At 43.2% G+C, this 18,431-nt stretch overlaps 2 protein-coding genes across 2 annotated transcripts in view; both read right to left on the bottom strand.

The window, feature by feature from the left end:
• Positions 1 to 1,978: 1,978 nt before the first annotated feature.
• CTNNBIP1 (catenin beta interacting protein 1) lies at positions 1,979 to 14,841 on the bottom strand. Its single transcript, XM_064678529.1, has 3 exons — positions 14,730 to 14,841; positions 14,182 to 14,272; positions 1,979 to 3,645 (listed from the first exon to the last, which is right to left on the bottom strand). The coding sequence occupies exons 1-3, from the start codon at positions 14,823 to 14,825 to the stop codon at positions 3,587 to 3,589; spliced, it is 246 nt and encodes an 81-aa protein (XP_064534599.1). The 5' UTR covers positions 14,826 to 14,841; the 3' UTR covers positions 1,979 to 3,586.
• A 3,096-nt stretch (positions 14,842 to 17,937) lies between these two features.
• The window catches only part of LZIC (leucine zipper and CTNNBIP1 domain containing), a 31,150-nt gene continuing 30,656 nt past the window's right edge, over positions 17,938 to 18,431 (bottom strand). Inside the window, exon 6 of the mRNA XM_064678527.1 lies at positions 17,938 to 18,026. Coding sequence (XP_064534597.1) covers positions 17,977 to 18,026 — 50 coding nt within the window. The 3' untranslated portion in view covers positions 17,938 to 17,976. The remainder of the gene's footprint in view (positions 18,027 to 18,431) is intronic.

An 18,431-nucleotide genomic window follows, 5' to 3' on the forward strand; every position in this document is an offset into this window, starting at 1 on the left:
TTATCCCACATATGACCCTGAGGTCTTATTTAGGATGATTTCTGCTACAGGTGATGGCTCTTTGCATTCCATGGGCCATTTAATCCTCAGCCTTCACCAGAACTATTTGGGCTGCTGGTGAATTAGAAACACAGACTTTATGGAACTGAACCAGATTTAATGGTAAAGCTTTAGAAACTTTCACACAGGCCACTGACCAGCCAAGAGGATACAACTTCCAGTAGCTACTTACCTTAGGGAGGAACAGGAACAAAAAATCTGAAGGGCTTATTTTATTTTCTTAGTGGTCCAAGCTTCTTCCAGGCAGTACCTCCTCCCAAAGCCTTGCTGTGCCTCCAGCTCACACATTCTGTTCCTCCAGGCTTTGTTTTAGGAGCTGGGAGAATCAAACTCAAGGTCTGTGTGAATGGTGAAGTCTCATTTTCATTTACAAGGGGCCAAGCTCAGCCACAACAAGCCACAAACAGCAACTGCTGCCCATGTGGGGAGAGAGGAGGGTTCTGGTTCAGCTCTGAACCTTCTCCTCAAGCTCTGGGAAACTGTTGGGAGAGGTCCATGATCAGCTTGGCAAGAGAAGCAGAACAACAGCACATTTTGAGTATCTAAAGGAACATGTCTCCCAAAAAGACCACCCAAAGAGTGTTTTTTGGAAGATGCCTCTGAAGCTTTTACACTCCCTTGCTGAATATGCCTGAAGCACTATTTGGTTGGTAGTGGCTACAAAGCCTTTTCTACTCACAAACACATTTCAAATTAGATCTGTGCTCCCCTCTGACCTCTAAACCACTGCAGTTCTTAGTTTTATTAGTAATGATTTGCTTGAAAAAAGGCAAAACACAAAGGCCAAGCTTGAAAAATCTGTACAAGCAACAAGCAAGTCCACCACACTCATGTTCTGTGGGGGGGTTTCTCCACCTCCCAGCTAATCCAGATTCCACAGCTGGAATGGGGATTTTGTTTTCATAGAAGAAATCAAGAAGATAAATGCTTAGAAATATAATTCAAAGGGAATGCTGGAAAGCCCTCTTTGTCACTGCTTTCTCCCTGATTTATATGTGAGTTCTTTATTATAGATCTTCAGCTCTGGTTGAAAGTTAAGGAATCACCAGTGGGGAAGGGGCAGAGCACAGATATTCTCAAGAGACTACAACTCCTCCAGTGTCTGAATTCCATATCATGTGATTATAAAAATGTTGGCTTCTTTCAGAATATCCTTCTCAACATAATTACTCAAGACCCCAAGTTTGGAGTGTCTGTGGAAGTCCTTCACAAAGGTGAAGCACTTTTTCATTGGGCAGTTCAACATTGTAATAAATCAATATGAAACAAGAGTAGCTATTAAAAACTGTATTTCTCCCCTCCCTCCCCAACAGTAACATTTTTAGTGAAAAGATTAAACCACATAAACACTTTGCTTTTCTTCTTGAAAAGATTTACCAGCTCAGGAATGCCACAGATACACATGGAGGATTCATTTTAGGCCCATCCCTTCCAGCCAGAAACACCCCCACCCCCCTAAATTAACCCTTTAAGGGCTGCCCCCCTTTGCACCAAAAGTTAACATTAAAGTGCCTCTTAGGCAACCAGGTCAAAATTTAAAGAATCTTTTGGGCTCATTCCTGGTTTATTTTAATAAAGAAATTTCTCATTCGGCCCCAATGAACAGGGGAGAGAGATTTACCTTCACATTGAACTTGACAAAGCTGCAACTGAATTAAAAGGACTGTTTTCATAAATAGATGTACAGTTGCTCTCATTACACAGGATTTATTTGCTCAAGATAATTTCCTCCTTCTGCTCACAAGTCCATTCTTCCACTTGCACACAGTCCATGGTTTTCTCCAGCTTTTCCCCTGTTTTGCTGCCAGAACAGCATCCTGTCAGCAGAACCTCCTGCCACAAAAATGGTCATGTTGTCACAGTCAGGTTCTAGAATTGTCACTGTGAGTAATTAACAACCATAGCAAAGGAACCAGGGTCAGGTGAATGGAGTTCAGCTTTAATAGATTCTGAAACATCTCAAAGTCAGTGCAACCCACAGCAAAATCCAGAAGTTTTGTAAAAACCACCTGCACACACATGAGAGAGAATGAAGTGCTTGGTTTTAGGCAGCAGTGCTAAAGACCATGTGCAGATTCCTGGACAGTCAGTGCACTTCAGGAATTCCACTGCAGGTTTTTCAGTCTGTAAATGTGTGTTTGTGTGTGTGTGTTTTAAGGCCCTGCAGCTACAAGGAGAGTAAACCTGAGAGTGTCACCTGTACACTCAGTGTTGGACAGCTTAATGCAGCTCCTGCCTCTTGGAATAGTGCCTGAAGAAAATGGGATTATCTTGGGATCCACAGCATTTCCCTATCACCAAACAGCTGCAAGGAGGCAAACCAGGTACAATTTTTCAAGCGACCAGAAACTCAGTTTATTAAACCCCAGTGCAAGCTGGATTTAAGTTAATGATCATTAATTTTTCCTAATGTGAGAGCTAGTCTTGTGCAGCAATTAAAGGGTTAAAGTGGAACTCTCTGTACTGTTTTAAACAAGTTCACATATCCTCTATACAAATTTGGCAAATTCATGTCACAGCCATAGATCTCACTCTTGCAATTCCTGCAAAACATCTACAGCTCCTCTGTCAGAAGCAAAGGGAGAAGCCACCTGAGCAGCCAGGTGTGCCAGGAGCTCATGGCACAGCCCAGGAGGGCTGGGAATCTCCATGTTCCAGCCTAAACAGGTGGATTTATTGAACCAAATCTGCTTTTCGACACATGCTCCCAAAAAGAGCTCGAGGCCACAGAGCAGCTGAGTGTGGAAAAACTGATTGCATCAGAAACACTGCAGCCAAAAGGAAATCAAAAAACATGACTCCAAAGCCAATCAAAAAAAAAAAAAACCAAAACCAAAAAACCAAAACAACCCCCCAAAAGCAAGCCTTTATATGTGTGTAGGTGTAATAAATATTGCAAAGCACATTTGTCTCCTTCCCCCCCACCCCCCTCTGCAAGTCAGTGAGTGTAAAGAAATAACCAATGCACCAAAACATCAGCTTCCTGCAATGAAAATGTTGGGAGTCAGCAAAATACCTGCAAGCCAACTGAAGGGAAAGCATTTGCATTGTCACCCAATCACAAGTTGCTTCCAGTTCTATGCAGCCAAATCAAACCCTCTTCAAGTTCACAAGTTTGACCTAAATAAGCACCACAGCATGAAAAGCTTCTTTAGAAGTAGGATGTCGAGAGAGTTTTCTTTAAAATACAAAATAAAACGTGAGATAAAAGGTTTTCCATTGGTCAAGTTTGAAAAAATTGCCTTCCTTTAGCCAACCACTGCCTGTCCCTCTGAGCCAACCAAAACCACCCCTCTGGGTCTGTCCTTAATGAACACAGCCTGGCTGAGGAGCAAAATCTGACAGGAATGGATGGCTGGGAGATGCATCCTGAGGGTTGGGCAAAGGGAAACAACATTACAAAGGAGAAGGAATACCAAGGAACAATTAGGGTGGGCAAAGGAACTTATTAATGCTCAGCCATCCTCCTCTATCTTCAGGGGTCTCACTGTCCTCTCCAGCTCTGTGTTGTTCAGGTGTCCTGTAGTTACTGCCTTCTGTCTTCTGTCTCTGATCTGGAAAATGCCATCACCACGTCCTCAGCACCTGCAACAACAAAGGGCACAGGAAAACACACCAGAATTACTTCCTTCAAAGGTGCAGTGCCCAAACTGTCACTCCAACACATCCATAAAATCCACAGGAAAGCAAAAAAGAGGAGAGAAAGAAGAGAAAGCTGCATTTTCTTTTTTTTTTGGGGGGGAGGGACTGGCATTTAAAGTCATCTAAACATTTCAGCAGTGGATTTAAAGTGCTCTTCCTTTGCAAGCCTAAGGAAATCAGTTTGGTTTTAAAGAAAACCAAGAATTCCTTGCTTTCACACATTTCTAAGAAGCAAGACTTAAAGTGTTCAGAGGATTGTCACCACAGGCATGTTGAGATACTTTTTTTTTTTGCCTTGTAAACTCCAGCACTGCATAAGAAATTTACTGAGCTTCTCTGAAGCACAAGGACCTTGACTGCTCAATAACATTTGTACTTCCCAATGCATCACTGCCCTTTTTAAGTGACATTTAGGCATTCTTTACTGTATCTTTACACAGATACTCATTACTCTTTGCTTTTAAGGAACAAAAAATTGTTTTAATAGCCCAGCTGAAAGGTTTTTTGCTATTTTTCCCCCCACTAAAAATCACTTAAACATCCTTTATAAACTAAGATGTCTTGAAAATGTTCCTAACAGAAGTGCAGTATGTTTGTCACACTGAAGGCTTTCATTTGCCCAGGAAGGAGGAGATCCAGCTTTGCTAAGCAGTGCTTTCATCCCCAGCCTGCAGAAATCTTTTTCCAGAAGAATTCAGTGCGTGGACTTCCTCAGTTATTGGATTTCTATTTTTAATGGAGGCCATCAACTCTGTGTAATCACCATCCAAACTCTTGTCCCTAAGCACAGAAAGAGGTTAATTACCTTCCCAGAACCATCTCCAAGTCTTTGCAAACCTGTGTGGCCTTTCAAGTGGGTACTGACAGCAGAAAGACCTGAATGGCTCGAGAAACACATCTGACAAAAGCTGGTAAAAACACTCCATGCTGAGCTCTCCTCCTTCCAAAAAGATGCCCCCAGATCTTCAGAAGAGAAATCTGCTCTCTGGACTTCCCAGCTCTGGAGTGTGGCCCAGCAGGCAATTAAAGGGAAATGTCTCCAGGACAATATGGAAATAAAAGTACATCACACAGCAGTGTCAAAGCAGTGGATTAAATCAGTATATTCAGTCTAGACAAGACCTGGAAAACAACCCCTGAAGGGCTGAGTGCAGTATTTTTAATTTTTCTGGTAAAAATTTGATCCCCAAGAAAGTCAGATAAAAGGAAAAGCTTTCTTTCATCTGTAGATCCTCTCACAGCATTTATCTGATTAGAAAACATGATGAATCCTCCAGTCAGTGGCCATGTAATTTCTAAAAATTATGTCCTCTCTTCAAGGGATCCCAAGTGTTTAAGGGCAACAAGGACCACTCTGACCTTCATTAACTAGTTTGGTCTGCTTGGGATAATTTTACTTAGGAAGTTTTTCTTCAAAGCTTCTCTGAAGGGATTAGGGGACAAACCAGGAAATGCCCAAAGCACCCCAGCCTGCCCATCCCAGCCAGGTAACTGCTCAGCTCCACAGAATCCTCCTACAGGGCTCTGCAAAGTTCAAATTCAACTCAGGAGGAGCATCAGCACCTAAAATTCCTCCAGCCTTTTTTACTTGAAGCATATCAAGAAGCAGATCTCAGCTTGGTGCCCCAAGCAACTTCTCCCTATACACCTGCATAAAGGGGGAAAAAAAGACTAATAAAAATTCCTCATCTGTTTTAGTTACATGGATTCCATTTCCCAGTTATCTGATCTGCTCTTTAGTTGCAATACAGCAGGAAAAGTGGCCAAAAATGGTTGTAAATTCCCCTTGCTAATGTCCTTAAAAGCTAAATCAATGCTCAGGAAATGCAGCCACACTTACTTGTATACACTTCACAATTTATTTGTTACATGTACTCAAAGGAGGAAATATTAAGGACCAAAGAGTAGTTTGTTTTTCATATGTAGGACCCTTATCTTATATAAAACTACATCAAAAACTGCTCTGATGCACCCTCCTGCCAGCACTCAGAAGCCCTGCAGTCATCTCCCTTTTCATCTCCTCCACAAACTGTTTTTTTTCCCTGATCAAAACATAAATGATATATAGCAGCAGGATCCAGCTCGGAATTAAAAAGCTGCCTCGCTGATTTTTAAAACGCACCAGAACCACCAGCCCTCTAAAAAAATAATAATAATAATAATAATTAAAAAAAAATAAAAAAAGGATTTTATTTGCCAGGATTCTGAAAAACACCTCTCTGCTGAAAGAGGAGGAACGTTTAAGAACTCAGGGGCAGATAAAGCCCAGCCCGTGGTGTGTTTTCCATGGATCCCTCTCCGGAGAGGAGGAGGCTGGAGCAGCTGGAGTCGCCTGGCAACCACAAAATCACACATGACGTCAGGCCAGCCCAGGGATGAGCTGGATTATTCAACAGATGTTGATTGTTTTCCTGGGGTCTCCCCTTTCTGGTGTCTAAATCCTTCCAAGTGCCCCCACCGTTCCCGATAATCACGCCATAAACAGGGTCTGAATTCCCGCCTGCCCCCAAATCCCAGCTCCCAGCCCCGTTCCCAGGCACAGCACAGCCCTTTCAAACACATGAGGAGCAGAAATAGCTCTGGGCACAGGGGATGCCGGGAATGCTGCCGGGAATGCTGCTGCTCAGTTTGGCTTTCACGGCCCAAACAGCCCCTGCTGGGAGCAGGGTCACCCTCAGCCCCCCCTTCCCATTCCCATTCCCATTCCCATTCCCATTCCCATTCCCTGGGCACACCTGGCACAGCCTCAACACCAGTGTCACTGTCAACGTGAACTTCTGACACTGGGACATTTCCCTCGACTTCCAATGGGAAAAGAGAAAGGAGTACAAAAAAAAATCCAGGAGCAGTGAAAAAGCCAAATTTTAAAGCCTTGTTCTGTTTGGAAGACAAAGCACAAGCACAACAAAGAACAGTGTAAAAGTATGGGAAATGCTTGAATATCTATAGGATTACTGGATTATCCTAAAGGAAGTAGAATAGTGGATGGAGAGTGGGTCTGGAATTCAAGATTTCAGCCTTTCACAGCCAGAGCAAACCACACTCAGTTTTACCACCAATGGAATTACAATGACTACAGGTTGTACCTGAATTCATGAATTCACTGCACAGGTGTTTTTTTAAACCACAGCATCATCAAAAACTGCTCCCTCTCTGATGGGTCTCCAGCACTTTATAACACAGAGCTTCCCACGTGGTACTTTTTAAATTATAAAGGGCAATCTCAATCAAGGACCAAGGCGGGTAAACAATTCGTTAAGGAAAGGTCAGGGATTGTGTTTGAAAGGAAAATCGTTGGGACAAAAGGGATTACAACTGTACTTTCTCAATGCTTGGCGCCTTTGCAACAATTCTACTTCTTACTTTCACAAATGAGCCCAGAACAGAAGAGTAAATCATGAACTAATGAAAGCTGATGGCAACACAAAGCTGGAAAGTTCTGCCAAAACGCCAGGGAGCAGTGAAACAATGCCCAGGAAGGAACAGGAGAGCAGTGAGGACCAGGGGTGGCAGAAGGGGCTTAGCTGTTCATCTCAGAAAGGAAGAAAAAGATTAGAAGTTATGGATTTCTGTGTCTCTTGGTACAGTTTTAAGCAGGATGAGTAAAGAACGGATTTTGTACCCAATTCTGGATATTTTATTTCCCGTCCCCTCCTCGGTTGCTTTTGTTATTTGGTAGAACCACCAATGTTTTCATCTGCAGGAATCACGTGCAACTCAGCATTTGCAAGAGCCTCAGGCAACTGCCTTTAAAAACACAATTTGGTCTATCATATAGAAGATAATAATATCTTCCAGGTAGACAGGTAAGTGGGTGGGTAACCCGAGGGCACAACACCCAACAGAAAACATCTTGCAGTAAAGACTCAAGCCTGTGCTCAGTTCTTTTATTCCCACATTAAAGATCAAATTTTACCCTTGGTGAGGTGATAATTTTTACACAGGGGAAGACAAACTTTGGCCAAACAACAGCAGCCACACAGAAAGTTCCTGCAGGCTGGCAGAGCTGGTGGGGCCACGGGCAGCGGGGTCAGGGAGCAGGGTGGGAATGCCATGGACACCCCCCAGTGCTCCCAACCTCCCAAAAGCCACTGAGGGAGCAGGGTTATGTCTCGAGATGTCCTGGAGCAAAAGAACCTGGGTGACATTTGTCCACAGAAACGTCCTCCACATTTCTCAGCACAAAAGCAGGTTTTGTTCCAGCCCAGTCCTACAACCCCAACTCCCCAGAGCTAAATGAAACCAAGCTAACGAGGTGCTCATTAAGCAATTCTCCAGTGCCTGTGCTCATGTACAAACACAAACACTGGCAGAGAAGGGGCTGGGGCTTCTGGGTGCTCAAAGGAAAGCAGGGATTAAAGTACCAGTGAACAGAGCTGCTCCTGCAGTCCCACTTGGCTCCAACAACGGATGTTTTCCTGCTAATCAAGTAAGATAAATGTAAAAAGCAGAGCACAGGTTATAAAGTTAAGCTGCACATTGCCAAGAGCCTGTGGCTGAGACAATAGGACGGTGAACCAGGTTTACTTTTAGCACATCCTTCACTTCCAGTAATTAATGTATAGAACAATGACGAAGGCCCACTTATACCTGACCTCCTGCACCTCCACAGCTTCTCTCTCCACAGCTGCCCCTTTTCTGGGCACACATTTCCACACTGAAATAGAGACTTACACATAAACCCAATTAAATATTCTCTGCCTTCTTTCATGAGCAAAGCATTAATTGCCACAAACTTTCAGACATGCAAATAGTTCTCCCACTTCTTCTGCCTTTCCCACTTTCCCACCCTCCTCCTTCCTAGAAATTACCAATAATTAGCTGGCAGCACATGTCCTGTCTTGGAAGGCAATAGTGCCAGTCCTACCCCACTAACTTCCAAAAAAACCCTGCTGTGATTATGTTCCCACTGCAGTTGCTGGGATTGCTGAATTCAAGAGTTCTTTTACACCACCTGGACTTCAGTCTTGGCAAGCCAAGATGAGCTGAAGGTCAAACGGTTTTGCTGCACAGCAGAGAAGACCAGAGACATCCACTGAGCTCAGTGTGTTCAACTGCTCATCAGCTCCCCTGAATTCCAGAAAATTGCACCAGGATGACTGACACTGATGCTTTCCCAGCAGGTACCTGGGAACAGGGACATCAAGCCAGGAGGACACAAGCTGGATTAAAACCACGCTGCCTTAACACAAAGGAAGATGCTGACACATCTACAGCTGCTGTTTCCAAGTGCTCTCTGAATGATAAATAGACACCTGATTTGTTTGTAGTCACCTGCAGAATTAATTAAGCCCCAAAAGCCTTTAAGAGATCAGAAGGTTTAGCCTGTTGTGAATTTTTAAAGGCTGCCAAATTAAAAAAAGAAATTCTTCACTTCCCCCAAGATCCCTGTACACACACATTCCTTCAACCACCTTCAAGCAACAACCTTCTAAACATTAACTCTTCCCTGAAATTCCCTGTGTTGGCATCCTAGTCTGGCATGCTAAAAATACACCCTGCACTGCTGAGAGGAGCAGCACATTAAAACAAGCCTCGTGCTCAACAGAATAAACCCACGCTGATGAGAAGAGCTTGATCTCCACTCCTCCAGCCCCCTCTGCCATTCCATGAGCAGGCTCCCCTCCTCACTCCACAGCCAGCCTGGGGTGGGTTTTGGTGCCCCAGCACCCAGCAGGGCACGTGTTTGCAGCTCAGCCTTGCCCTCCCTCCCCAAGGGAGCAGCTTCCTCCAAGAGCCAGCACCACACTCCTGTTGCTATAGGAACACCAGAGCTGCAATCACCCAGGTCTCAGCATAATTCCCATCTCCTGCTTCCAAACTGCACTGCTTCCATTTCCAGACCTGCCAGAGCCCAGTGCCAGCCCACCCTTCAGGAATGGAAGGAATTGGGGAACGGGAAACGTGGCTTTTATGCAGGAGATGCCCCTGAGCAGAAAACTTCCTGAGAGGTGCTTTGCTTGTCCTCAAAAACATGTGAGAAAGCCTTAATTTCACCATTTTGAGCTGGAGAAACCTAAGGAGTGTGAGCTGCCTTAGCTGTTGCTGCAATGCAGGCAAGACCAATATGTTAATATCCCAAAACAACTCCTGATTCCAGCCCCTCTCTAGCACACACACTGGTTGAACAGAGATGCCTCTGGGTTCCTCAGTTATTCCTGCTGCCCTAAAAACAAAGCAACAAACAACCCACAGATGCCAGATAAAAAGCTCCCCAAGGAAAGAAAAGCACCCTGTATTTTACACTTCCCTAAAGGTATTAACAACACTGCAGCAATGACTGAACACTAAAATGGTTATAAAAAAATGCGAGCATGGCATTAATGTCAGACTCTTGATTAATACTACATTTAAGCATTAAATATCTCATGTTGGAGTTTTATAACTGTTGTTTTAGAGTTTTATAACTGTTGTTTTAGAGTTTTATAACTGCTGTTCAAGCTTTGCTGGGTTACTGAGAGCTCATCCCCTCTGCTACCAGTTCACCTTGCAGTGGATAATAAAGTATTTTTAATACATCAGATAAGCCTTCTCTAGAGAAGACTATCAAAGTCAACACACTGAGGGACTCAGCACTTCCTGAGAGTCTGGAATACACTGAAAAGAAAGGGCAAATAGAGTTGGAATTGGAAAGAAAGGGGAAAAAAAAAGACTATTTTCAGACTGGAGTACACTTTCTGGCCATTCAAAATCCCTTCACGGATCTGTTGCTCCAATACATGTTGCAGCACTAAATGTGAAGAGTTTAGAACACAAATTAGAAAGATTTGCACTGATTTCCACTTGATATCTGCTCCAACACCTTAGAAAGGCTGGGATATATCTGATTACTACCTGATTTACATAAAGATACTCTGAATATTTGAGCTGCCTGTCAGGAAAACAAGATTCACTCCAAGAGCAGGCAATTCTTCAGGAGTGGAGGTGTTCCAGATGTAAAGGGAAATCTGTAAACACCTGAACAGATGAATTCCTTTTGAAAGCAAGATAAGAAGTAAAGAGATAAATAATATAAATTTCTTCTCTTCCAGTAAAAATAACCACAAACTCAAGGAGAGGCTTAGCCTTCAGGCTCACTTAGCAATTACAGAGGTATTCTAAGATGCTTCTTGATCAAAATTAGCCATTAACTTCCACTGCTGGCCCCTAAGACAGCAAGCAGAGTATCAGGGAGGAACTTCAAGTATCAGAGATATTGTTATTAACAGTGGCTCACTGAGGGTTTATGGCACAAGCCTGAATTCAGCAGGGACAGAGGCAACTTCTTTCTTCAAGGCACTGGCACATCCCTGCAAAAATGGACACAGAGGCTGCAGTGACTCCCTGTGGTCAAACAGGCTCTCACAGAGGACTGGTAGATCTGTATCAGAAATCCTGCTGGGCAGCACCATCCCCTGCCAAGCTCAGCAGCCTCAGGTCACTGCTGGGAGGCCACCAGCCAGCCCTTCTGAGCCAGCACTGCATGGATGCACAACAAAGAAAAGCATCAAAACTGTAAGAGAGGCTGTGAGACACTTAAAAAATTCGAGACTATCCATCTTCTATACTCTTGTCAAAAAAAAAAGCAAAAACCAAACCAAACCAATCCCAAACAACCTTCCTGTAACTCTGGAGCCAGACTCCAGCATTTTGGAGCTGAAACCTGCAGGTGCATAACAAAGCTCTCAGAGTGCTAATGGCAAGGATGTCGTTCCTTTTTTTTTGGGGGAACAAAATGAGGATGTGAAGTCAGCTCAGTGTCTTTTGTGCCTGCTGGAGAAAAGTGGCTCTAAAGATAGGTCTGGGACAAGTCAGGCTGTGGAACAAAGGGTCGTGAAACCCTCTGAGGGCCAACTCCTTGGAAGTTACTCCTTAAATAACACACCTTTTGTTGTTAAGGCAAGTTGCATTAAAAAAAAACCACAAAAATCCACAGGAGATTCAGTGGAAACAGCAGAAAAGCAGGGAAGAAAATTCCTGTGAGCAACCCTGGAGCACACGGAGCAGTCGGTGTGAGGACTCACATGGGTTTTCAGCACAAGATAATGCCATCTAGTGGAGATGGAATCTCCCTCAGGGTGGAAAACTGGACACTCCTGTGACTGTATTCCTGATTTCCAGTCATTTCACAGTGGACCCTCCCTGTGTCACCGAGCCCAGGATGCAGCAGAAGGGACAGACAGACAGACTGAGATTGCTGCTGTGGAGCCCCCACGCCCCAGAGCAAAGGGCAGCAGCAGCACTGGCTGAGAGGAACCTGGAGAGATTTCTGAGGAAATCCAAGTGCTGAGCAATAAATTGCAGCTGCAGCTTTGTCTTTCTCCGAAAGTATTTGGTTATGTTTCCTCAATTCCATTTGTACTCCATGCTTTTCTCTCCTTCATTTGGAGAGATGGCCCCTCTGAACATGAAAAGAACCAACATCCTTTCCCACTTCTCTAAATATTTAACTATTTTCTTCCTTTGTTGTTTTCCCCCCACCATCAAGAAAAATCTTAATGGTCAGGCCAACAGTTTAATTATAATTTGGGAAGACTGAAGGTAGATTGTGGGGTCAAATCTCCCAGGAAAGACATGAGAGTCTCAGATTAGATCCAAGCAAGCATCCCCAGGGAGGGCTTCACTTCCCTATGGACAAAGTTTTAAGAATCTTCAAGGACTTCATGAAAATGATGACAGAGGAATCAGTTGCCAACTGTTCAAATATGGGACAAAGACCATTTTTTGAACAGCATGTGAAGCTCTTACATTTCCTGCATTGCCTGATTAGTGAGTTGAGCAGCAGATTAAGGAACTCTTGGTCTTTCTTTCAGTAACATTTTAAAAGTCACATCAAAATTCAATTTTTTCAGTCTGCAAGGTGGGAAAAATATAATTTCACAGACAGTAAAATGAGACAGTTTAGACAGTGACTTGGATCAAGGTGTGCAGGAGCAGAGCTGTTGGAAGGACCTGTGTCCCCTGGCTGGAGTTCTCTCATCTTTGCCAAAGTGCAGGTAATTCCACGTGGATTTGCACTGAAAATGAAACTTTTTTTAAGGACAACACTGAAAAATGCCAACTGCAGCTAAGGCAAATCTCTCTTAACTGAATGTGTCTACCTCAGTTCTTGACAAGAAACTGCCAGATTTCCCCTTTACACTGGCAGGAGAGTTGAGGAATCCTGAGCCAAAACATTCAAGTGTATCTACCTCCCCCAACCCCCAGCTATGTGAGGAATGAACACACAGGCTGAAAACAGAACAGCAAGTTTGTGCAGGTTGTGTTTCTAATGCATTTCTAAATGTCTCAGATCTATATTAAGTTTCTGCTCAGCTCAGTTCTGGCATTGGAGTCTCACAATCTTCCTTCAGTAGCAAAGTGTGCATTATGAACGTGATCTGGCACCAGGCCTGGGCAGGGGAGGGAAATAAATTCAGTGAGAAACATTCAGGTCCACAAGAGATTAGTGGAACTCACAGCAGCTCCACACAGTTGTTTACCAAGACTTCTGCAAAGAATTAACAAAACCAGCACGTAGTTCATCCCCTTAATGGGAATCTAAATAAACCAAAGCAGATTTGCAAACTTATTACGTGTCTGCTGCCCCTGTCTGGGAATTAATTACGTTGTGCAAATTAAAGAAACGCAATGGGAAACAAATTCCTCCTATTGTCAATCTTTCCCTCTCACTCTGCTGAAATAGTAACATTGCACTTCACTTTCACACTCATGGAAATGTGAAAAAGCAAAGATGTTGTCAGATGATTCCATTTTATTTTGTGACAATAGAGTTATCAAGCAACTGGAGTCACAGTAACTAAATTACCACACGCCTAACACATGCTGTTGTACCTTAGAAATCTGTATTTACTTTGCATTTTATTTTGTTATGAAACTTCCAGTTTGAAGATTACAAAGAAAGTGCTTGCAAACCACCCCCAGCCTTGTTCCTTTTTAAGCACAGATGTCCAGTGTAAGAATAAATATAAAAACTCAGATGATCTACATCTTATGCAGAGGGTCTATACTGAATAGATTAAGAACTAGAGGGACCTTTGCATAACCGAATTTTCCTGCACACACAGAAAAAGAATCAAGTTATGAGATTAAAATCTATTTCTATTTAATATATTAGACAGGGTAGGAAGCTCTATACATGCATTTACAGCTCACAGGACTTTGGCCATCAGTGTTTTGAGTTATCAGGGTAGGAAGCTCTATACATGCATTTACAGCTCACAGGACTTTGGCCATCAGTGTTTTGAGTTATCATGGAGAATAAGGTGTTTAAAAATGCTCTTCTTCCTAATTAATCTCAGGTTTAATGCAGACTGACTTCACCTGTTAAAATAAAACCATCTCTTGACCAGCTCACTGTCATTCTCTCCCAAAGCCACAGTTTGCATATCCCAGATTGCAGGGGGGGTTAATGCAGAAACACAGGCACCTAAATTTGGTGTTTTATGAGACTGCCCTCACAGATTAAACAAAGCCAAGGCAAGGAAGGTCAGTACTCACCCTGGTCAATGGAGTGCTGGGGAAGTTGGCTGAGCTGGCTGTTCACCACCCCTGCGTACGTGCGCAAGAACTCCTCCTCGCTGGCCGTCAGCTGGGGGAACAGGCAGTCAGCAAAGGGGAAACCAGGACACAGCATCTCCCACTCCCCAAGAAAACATCACAGCTGCCTCTATTCTCCTTCCAGCACTTTAATCACCTGTTTTTTGTGCAGCTCTGCCCTCAGCAAACTGAGATGTTGTGAATTCGTGGGCAGACTCAAAGTCACCTTAAAACGGTCACTTTGCTTTGCTGTTTTTCCCAGTGAGGAAAAGCTTTAAATCTAAACATCTGATCATTTATCCATACATGGCAGTTTCAGGCATCACAAGTCTCATAATATTTAAGCAAAAATCAATTGTGTTTAACTGCAGATAATGGTTAAATCAACAATGGCTAAAACAATTCTGTGTAAAACCAGACCCTCACCTGCCCATCTCTACAAGCACTATCCCAGTTACTACAAAAATGTCTGGAAGGCCATAAAATATGGGCTATGAAGTGCATCTTACATTTGATCCCATCTTCCTCAGCATGAGTAGAACTCTCACTTTCTGCTGGATGTACATCTCCTCCGGACTCTTTCCGGGGACGCCCTCACGGTTCATTCCCCTCCTGCCAGCTCCTGGATTTCCTGAGGATCACAAGAAGACAAACTAAAATAGTTAGTGGGGCATAAAAGGAAGAGAAGTTTAATTTACCTGTTTTTCACCAGTTGGCAGATCACTGAATATCCTGGGAGAACAAGGAATCACATCCTTCATCGGAGAAATCCTTAAAACTGTGAACAGCTAAATCGGGCCTTACATATGCAAACGTTCACTGAGGCTGATGTTCACATCCCCAGCAGCTCATTATCTGTGGTTACCTTACTGCCTGAGCAGAAGAAGAATTCTAACAACCAGATGAAAGGTTCACCCTGACAGAAGAGACCATGGTTTAGGGTGTTTTCCATAAATAAGCACAACCAGAATGAAAACAGGATGCAGAAAGCACAGCCATCGAGCCTGCAATAGCTTAACAAAAGCTGTGTGAAATCTAAGCTCTTAAGTCTTCCTCCTCTCTGTTTTTATTTTTTCCTTTATATATCATGTAAAAAAGGCCACTGCACTTCTGTAAAAGCTACTAAAATTTATGAAATGGTTTTGGAGAGAAAGAAGAGCCAAGAAGAGCAGGCAAGGAGTAGAGTTTATCATCCTTTCTCCTATCATTTCAAACGTGAACTTTTGCTTTTTTTATTTTAATAAAAAATAATGATGTTATGGAATAAACAGCCTGTGCTATCTGAATTCTATAGCACAAAGCATGATTATACTTTGTTATGTATCTGGTCATTATTTAAGTTCCACAACAGGGTGTTTACAGAGACAAAAAAAAACAACAAACAAAACCAACAGAGATACTCTTCAGCTGCTCTTAAAAATGATCCTGAAGTTTATTAAGTCAACAATAGCAAAAACATAAACTGAAATTCAGAAAATAACACACTCAAATAACACACTTTTAGAGCAGCATCACAAACTGAACTAAACTCTTACAGGTGCTGTGGGTTGGGGAAATGTAACCCCTGCCAGGACCTGGAGGGAGATGGAGAGAGACTGTTTACAATCCTGGAGTGCCAGGACAAGGGGGAATGGCTTCCCACTGAGAGAGAGGAGGTTTAGATGGGATATAGGGAAGAAATTCTTCCCTGTGAGGGTGGGGAGGCCCTGGCACATGTTGCCCAGAGAAGCTGTGGCTGCCCCAGCCCTGGAAGTGTCCAAGGCCAGGCTGGATGGGGCTTGGAGCAACCTGGGACAGTGGAAGGTGTCCCTGCCCATGGCAGGGGGTGGAATGGGATGGTCTTTAAAGTCTTTTCCCACCCAAACCATCCTGTGATTCCATGACTGTGGATGGAGGTGTGAGCCAGCCCCTCCTGCACCACACACAGCTCACAGAAGTGGCTCCAGAGCAGGTCTCCAATTGGTTTTCATCCCCAGAACTGGGTCTGGTCCCACACCAAGCCATAAATCTGACTTCCTGAACCTCAGTAACCAAGGGAATACACTACCCAAGGCTGCCTTAGTGAAGGCTCTACCCCAGCAGGTTCAAACACTGTTTTCCCTGTAATGTTTTCCTGCAGTCATTACCAACCTCTCCCCTCACTTCATTTTCATTATGGCTTTTAAGGGAAAGTAATCTGGGTGTGGAAACAGTTTAAAATTACACATAGGCCCTCCTGAGTGAGTCAGAAGCAATGCAAACTTCAGCAGCAGCTGCTGGGATAGGCTTTGCCACCCACATTACTGAGCATGGAGATAACAGCAGTAAAAAGTGAGAAAGATCCATCACAGCCCTTCCTGAACGAGTTTCAGTGGGAAGACCTTCATGAAGCTGATTTGCTGTTGATGGTTCTGCCTGGAAACTTGCAGCCTGTACATGTGCAAGGTGATTTTTTGATTTTTTTTTGCCATAATCAGCAAACTGCTCTCTGAAGGAAGAATAAAACAATCCCCTATTTCTGTGTAGTGTCAACTCAAATAAGTAAATTGGATGATGTTACTGAGCACATACTCCACAGTGCAATTTACTGAGGATGCCACCAGTAAGACAATGAACAAAACCAGGGCAAGAGACACTAAGTTATGTTTATCCAGAGACTGATAAAAAAATAAACATTTATCAAGATAACAAGTCAGGCTGAAAGGTTGTGACTGGTTCTTAATATTATAAATATTTTTTTTTTAAAATATTGTTACTTGAAAAGGGAAGGTGCTGTACTAGTAACCAATCAACTCAGGAAAGAAAAACCATGACAGCAAAACCCTGAAATGCAGTTACACATCTGTGGTTTAAAAATGAAACAAAACATATGGGATATCAATAGGTGGCACCATCCACAAGCACCAAGAAAATGCCCTGGCTGCCCCTGTGCCAGCGAGGAAGACCCGTCCACTTCAACACTCCTCTACACATCAGACACTGTGCAGCCTGTACATGTTATTATTCATTGTTTCCCATCATAGTTATATTCCAGTTGTTTATTAATTCTCAAACTTTAAAAAGGGGGTGATGGAAATTCCTGTCTAAACCTGCTTTTTCTAAAGGAACCTTCAGCCAAAATGGATTTGTCACGAACCCACCTATTTAACAGGAAGGGTTAAGATCCTGAAGCCTGAATGCTCCACATGGTGAGCAACATGGGGGAAAAAAGCACTCAATATGGCCCAAAATATATATATAAAGAGATTAAATTAAGCTGCTTTTCATTCACCACACAATCATTTTGGTCAACAGCCTCAACCATCACAGGTCTTCATATTTGGTGACATCAGAGTGGAAAGAAAAGAGTCTTTAAACAGCACTGAGACCCCAGCATGAAAAATTTGAACATCTCTCTGCTCCTGTTACATAAAGCTTTCATAAGACAGGGTTTAGGCTGACAATAGCACCCAGCAGATATTACATCAGAGTTCCAAACCCACGTACAGAGCTGCTCCATGCCCAGACAACAACACGCTCCATCTTTACAAAGGACGGACTGAAAAATCTTATCAAAAATCTTATCAAAGTACTTCTCAGCTTTGTTTTCTCAAGAAAGCTACATTAATATGCTCTACATAACGAAACATTACTCAAGCAGCATTTCCCTGCCCCTACAATCCTTTCTGGCACGTGGATGAAGTCGTTGTTGCCCCATCCCCAACCAACAAAACCAGCAGATTTCCCTGCCAACGTACCTGCTTCTAAAAACCACAGCAGATGAGATAACCCACGTGTTCAGTCCTGATTAGTGACTGGGGCTGGGAAAAATGTATGAGGAAACTGCCCTGTGAAAACAAATGAGCAAAGCATTACAGAAATATCCACAGCTGAACCCCATAAAGACCCTTCATTCCATAAGCCCTGAAATCTCAGTCTGCTTCAGAACACGGCCTAGGTAAAACTCATACAACTGCTGCTTGTCTGGAGCCTGGAGACCCTTTTTTCTTTTTAAAGAGTAAGTTTTTAAAAATTCAAGCCATTCTTCATCTGCAGGATTTCCACCCTGACCATACCAATGACGTTCCCAACCCTTTGAGAACTAAATAAATGCATTCAAGCTTTGCATTCTTTAGGAAGATTTCAGCATAAAACCCAATCCCTTGGAAAAACCAACAGACATTGTGACATGGAGTTTCTTCTAGTAAAAACCCCAAAAGAGGCATATCTCACCAAGGATTTGAGGAGAACTA

The sequence above is a fragment of the Pseudopipra pipra genome, chromosome 22, assembly GCF_036250125.1.
Source record: "Pseudopipra pipra isolate bDixPip1 chromosome 22, bDixPip1.hap1, whole genome shotgun sequence".
Classification (NCBI taxonomy): domain Eukaryota; kingdom Metazoa; phylum Chordata; class Aves; order Passeriformes; family Pipridae; genus Pseudopipra; species Pseudopipra pipra.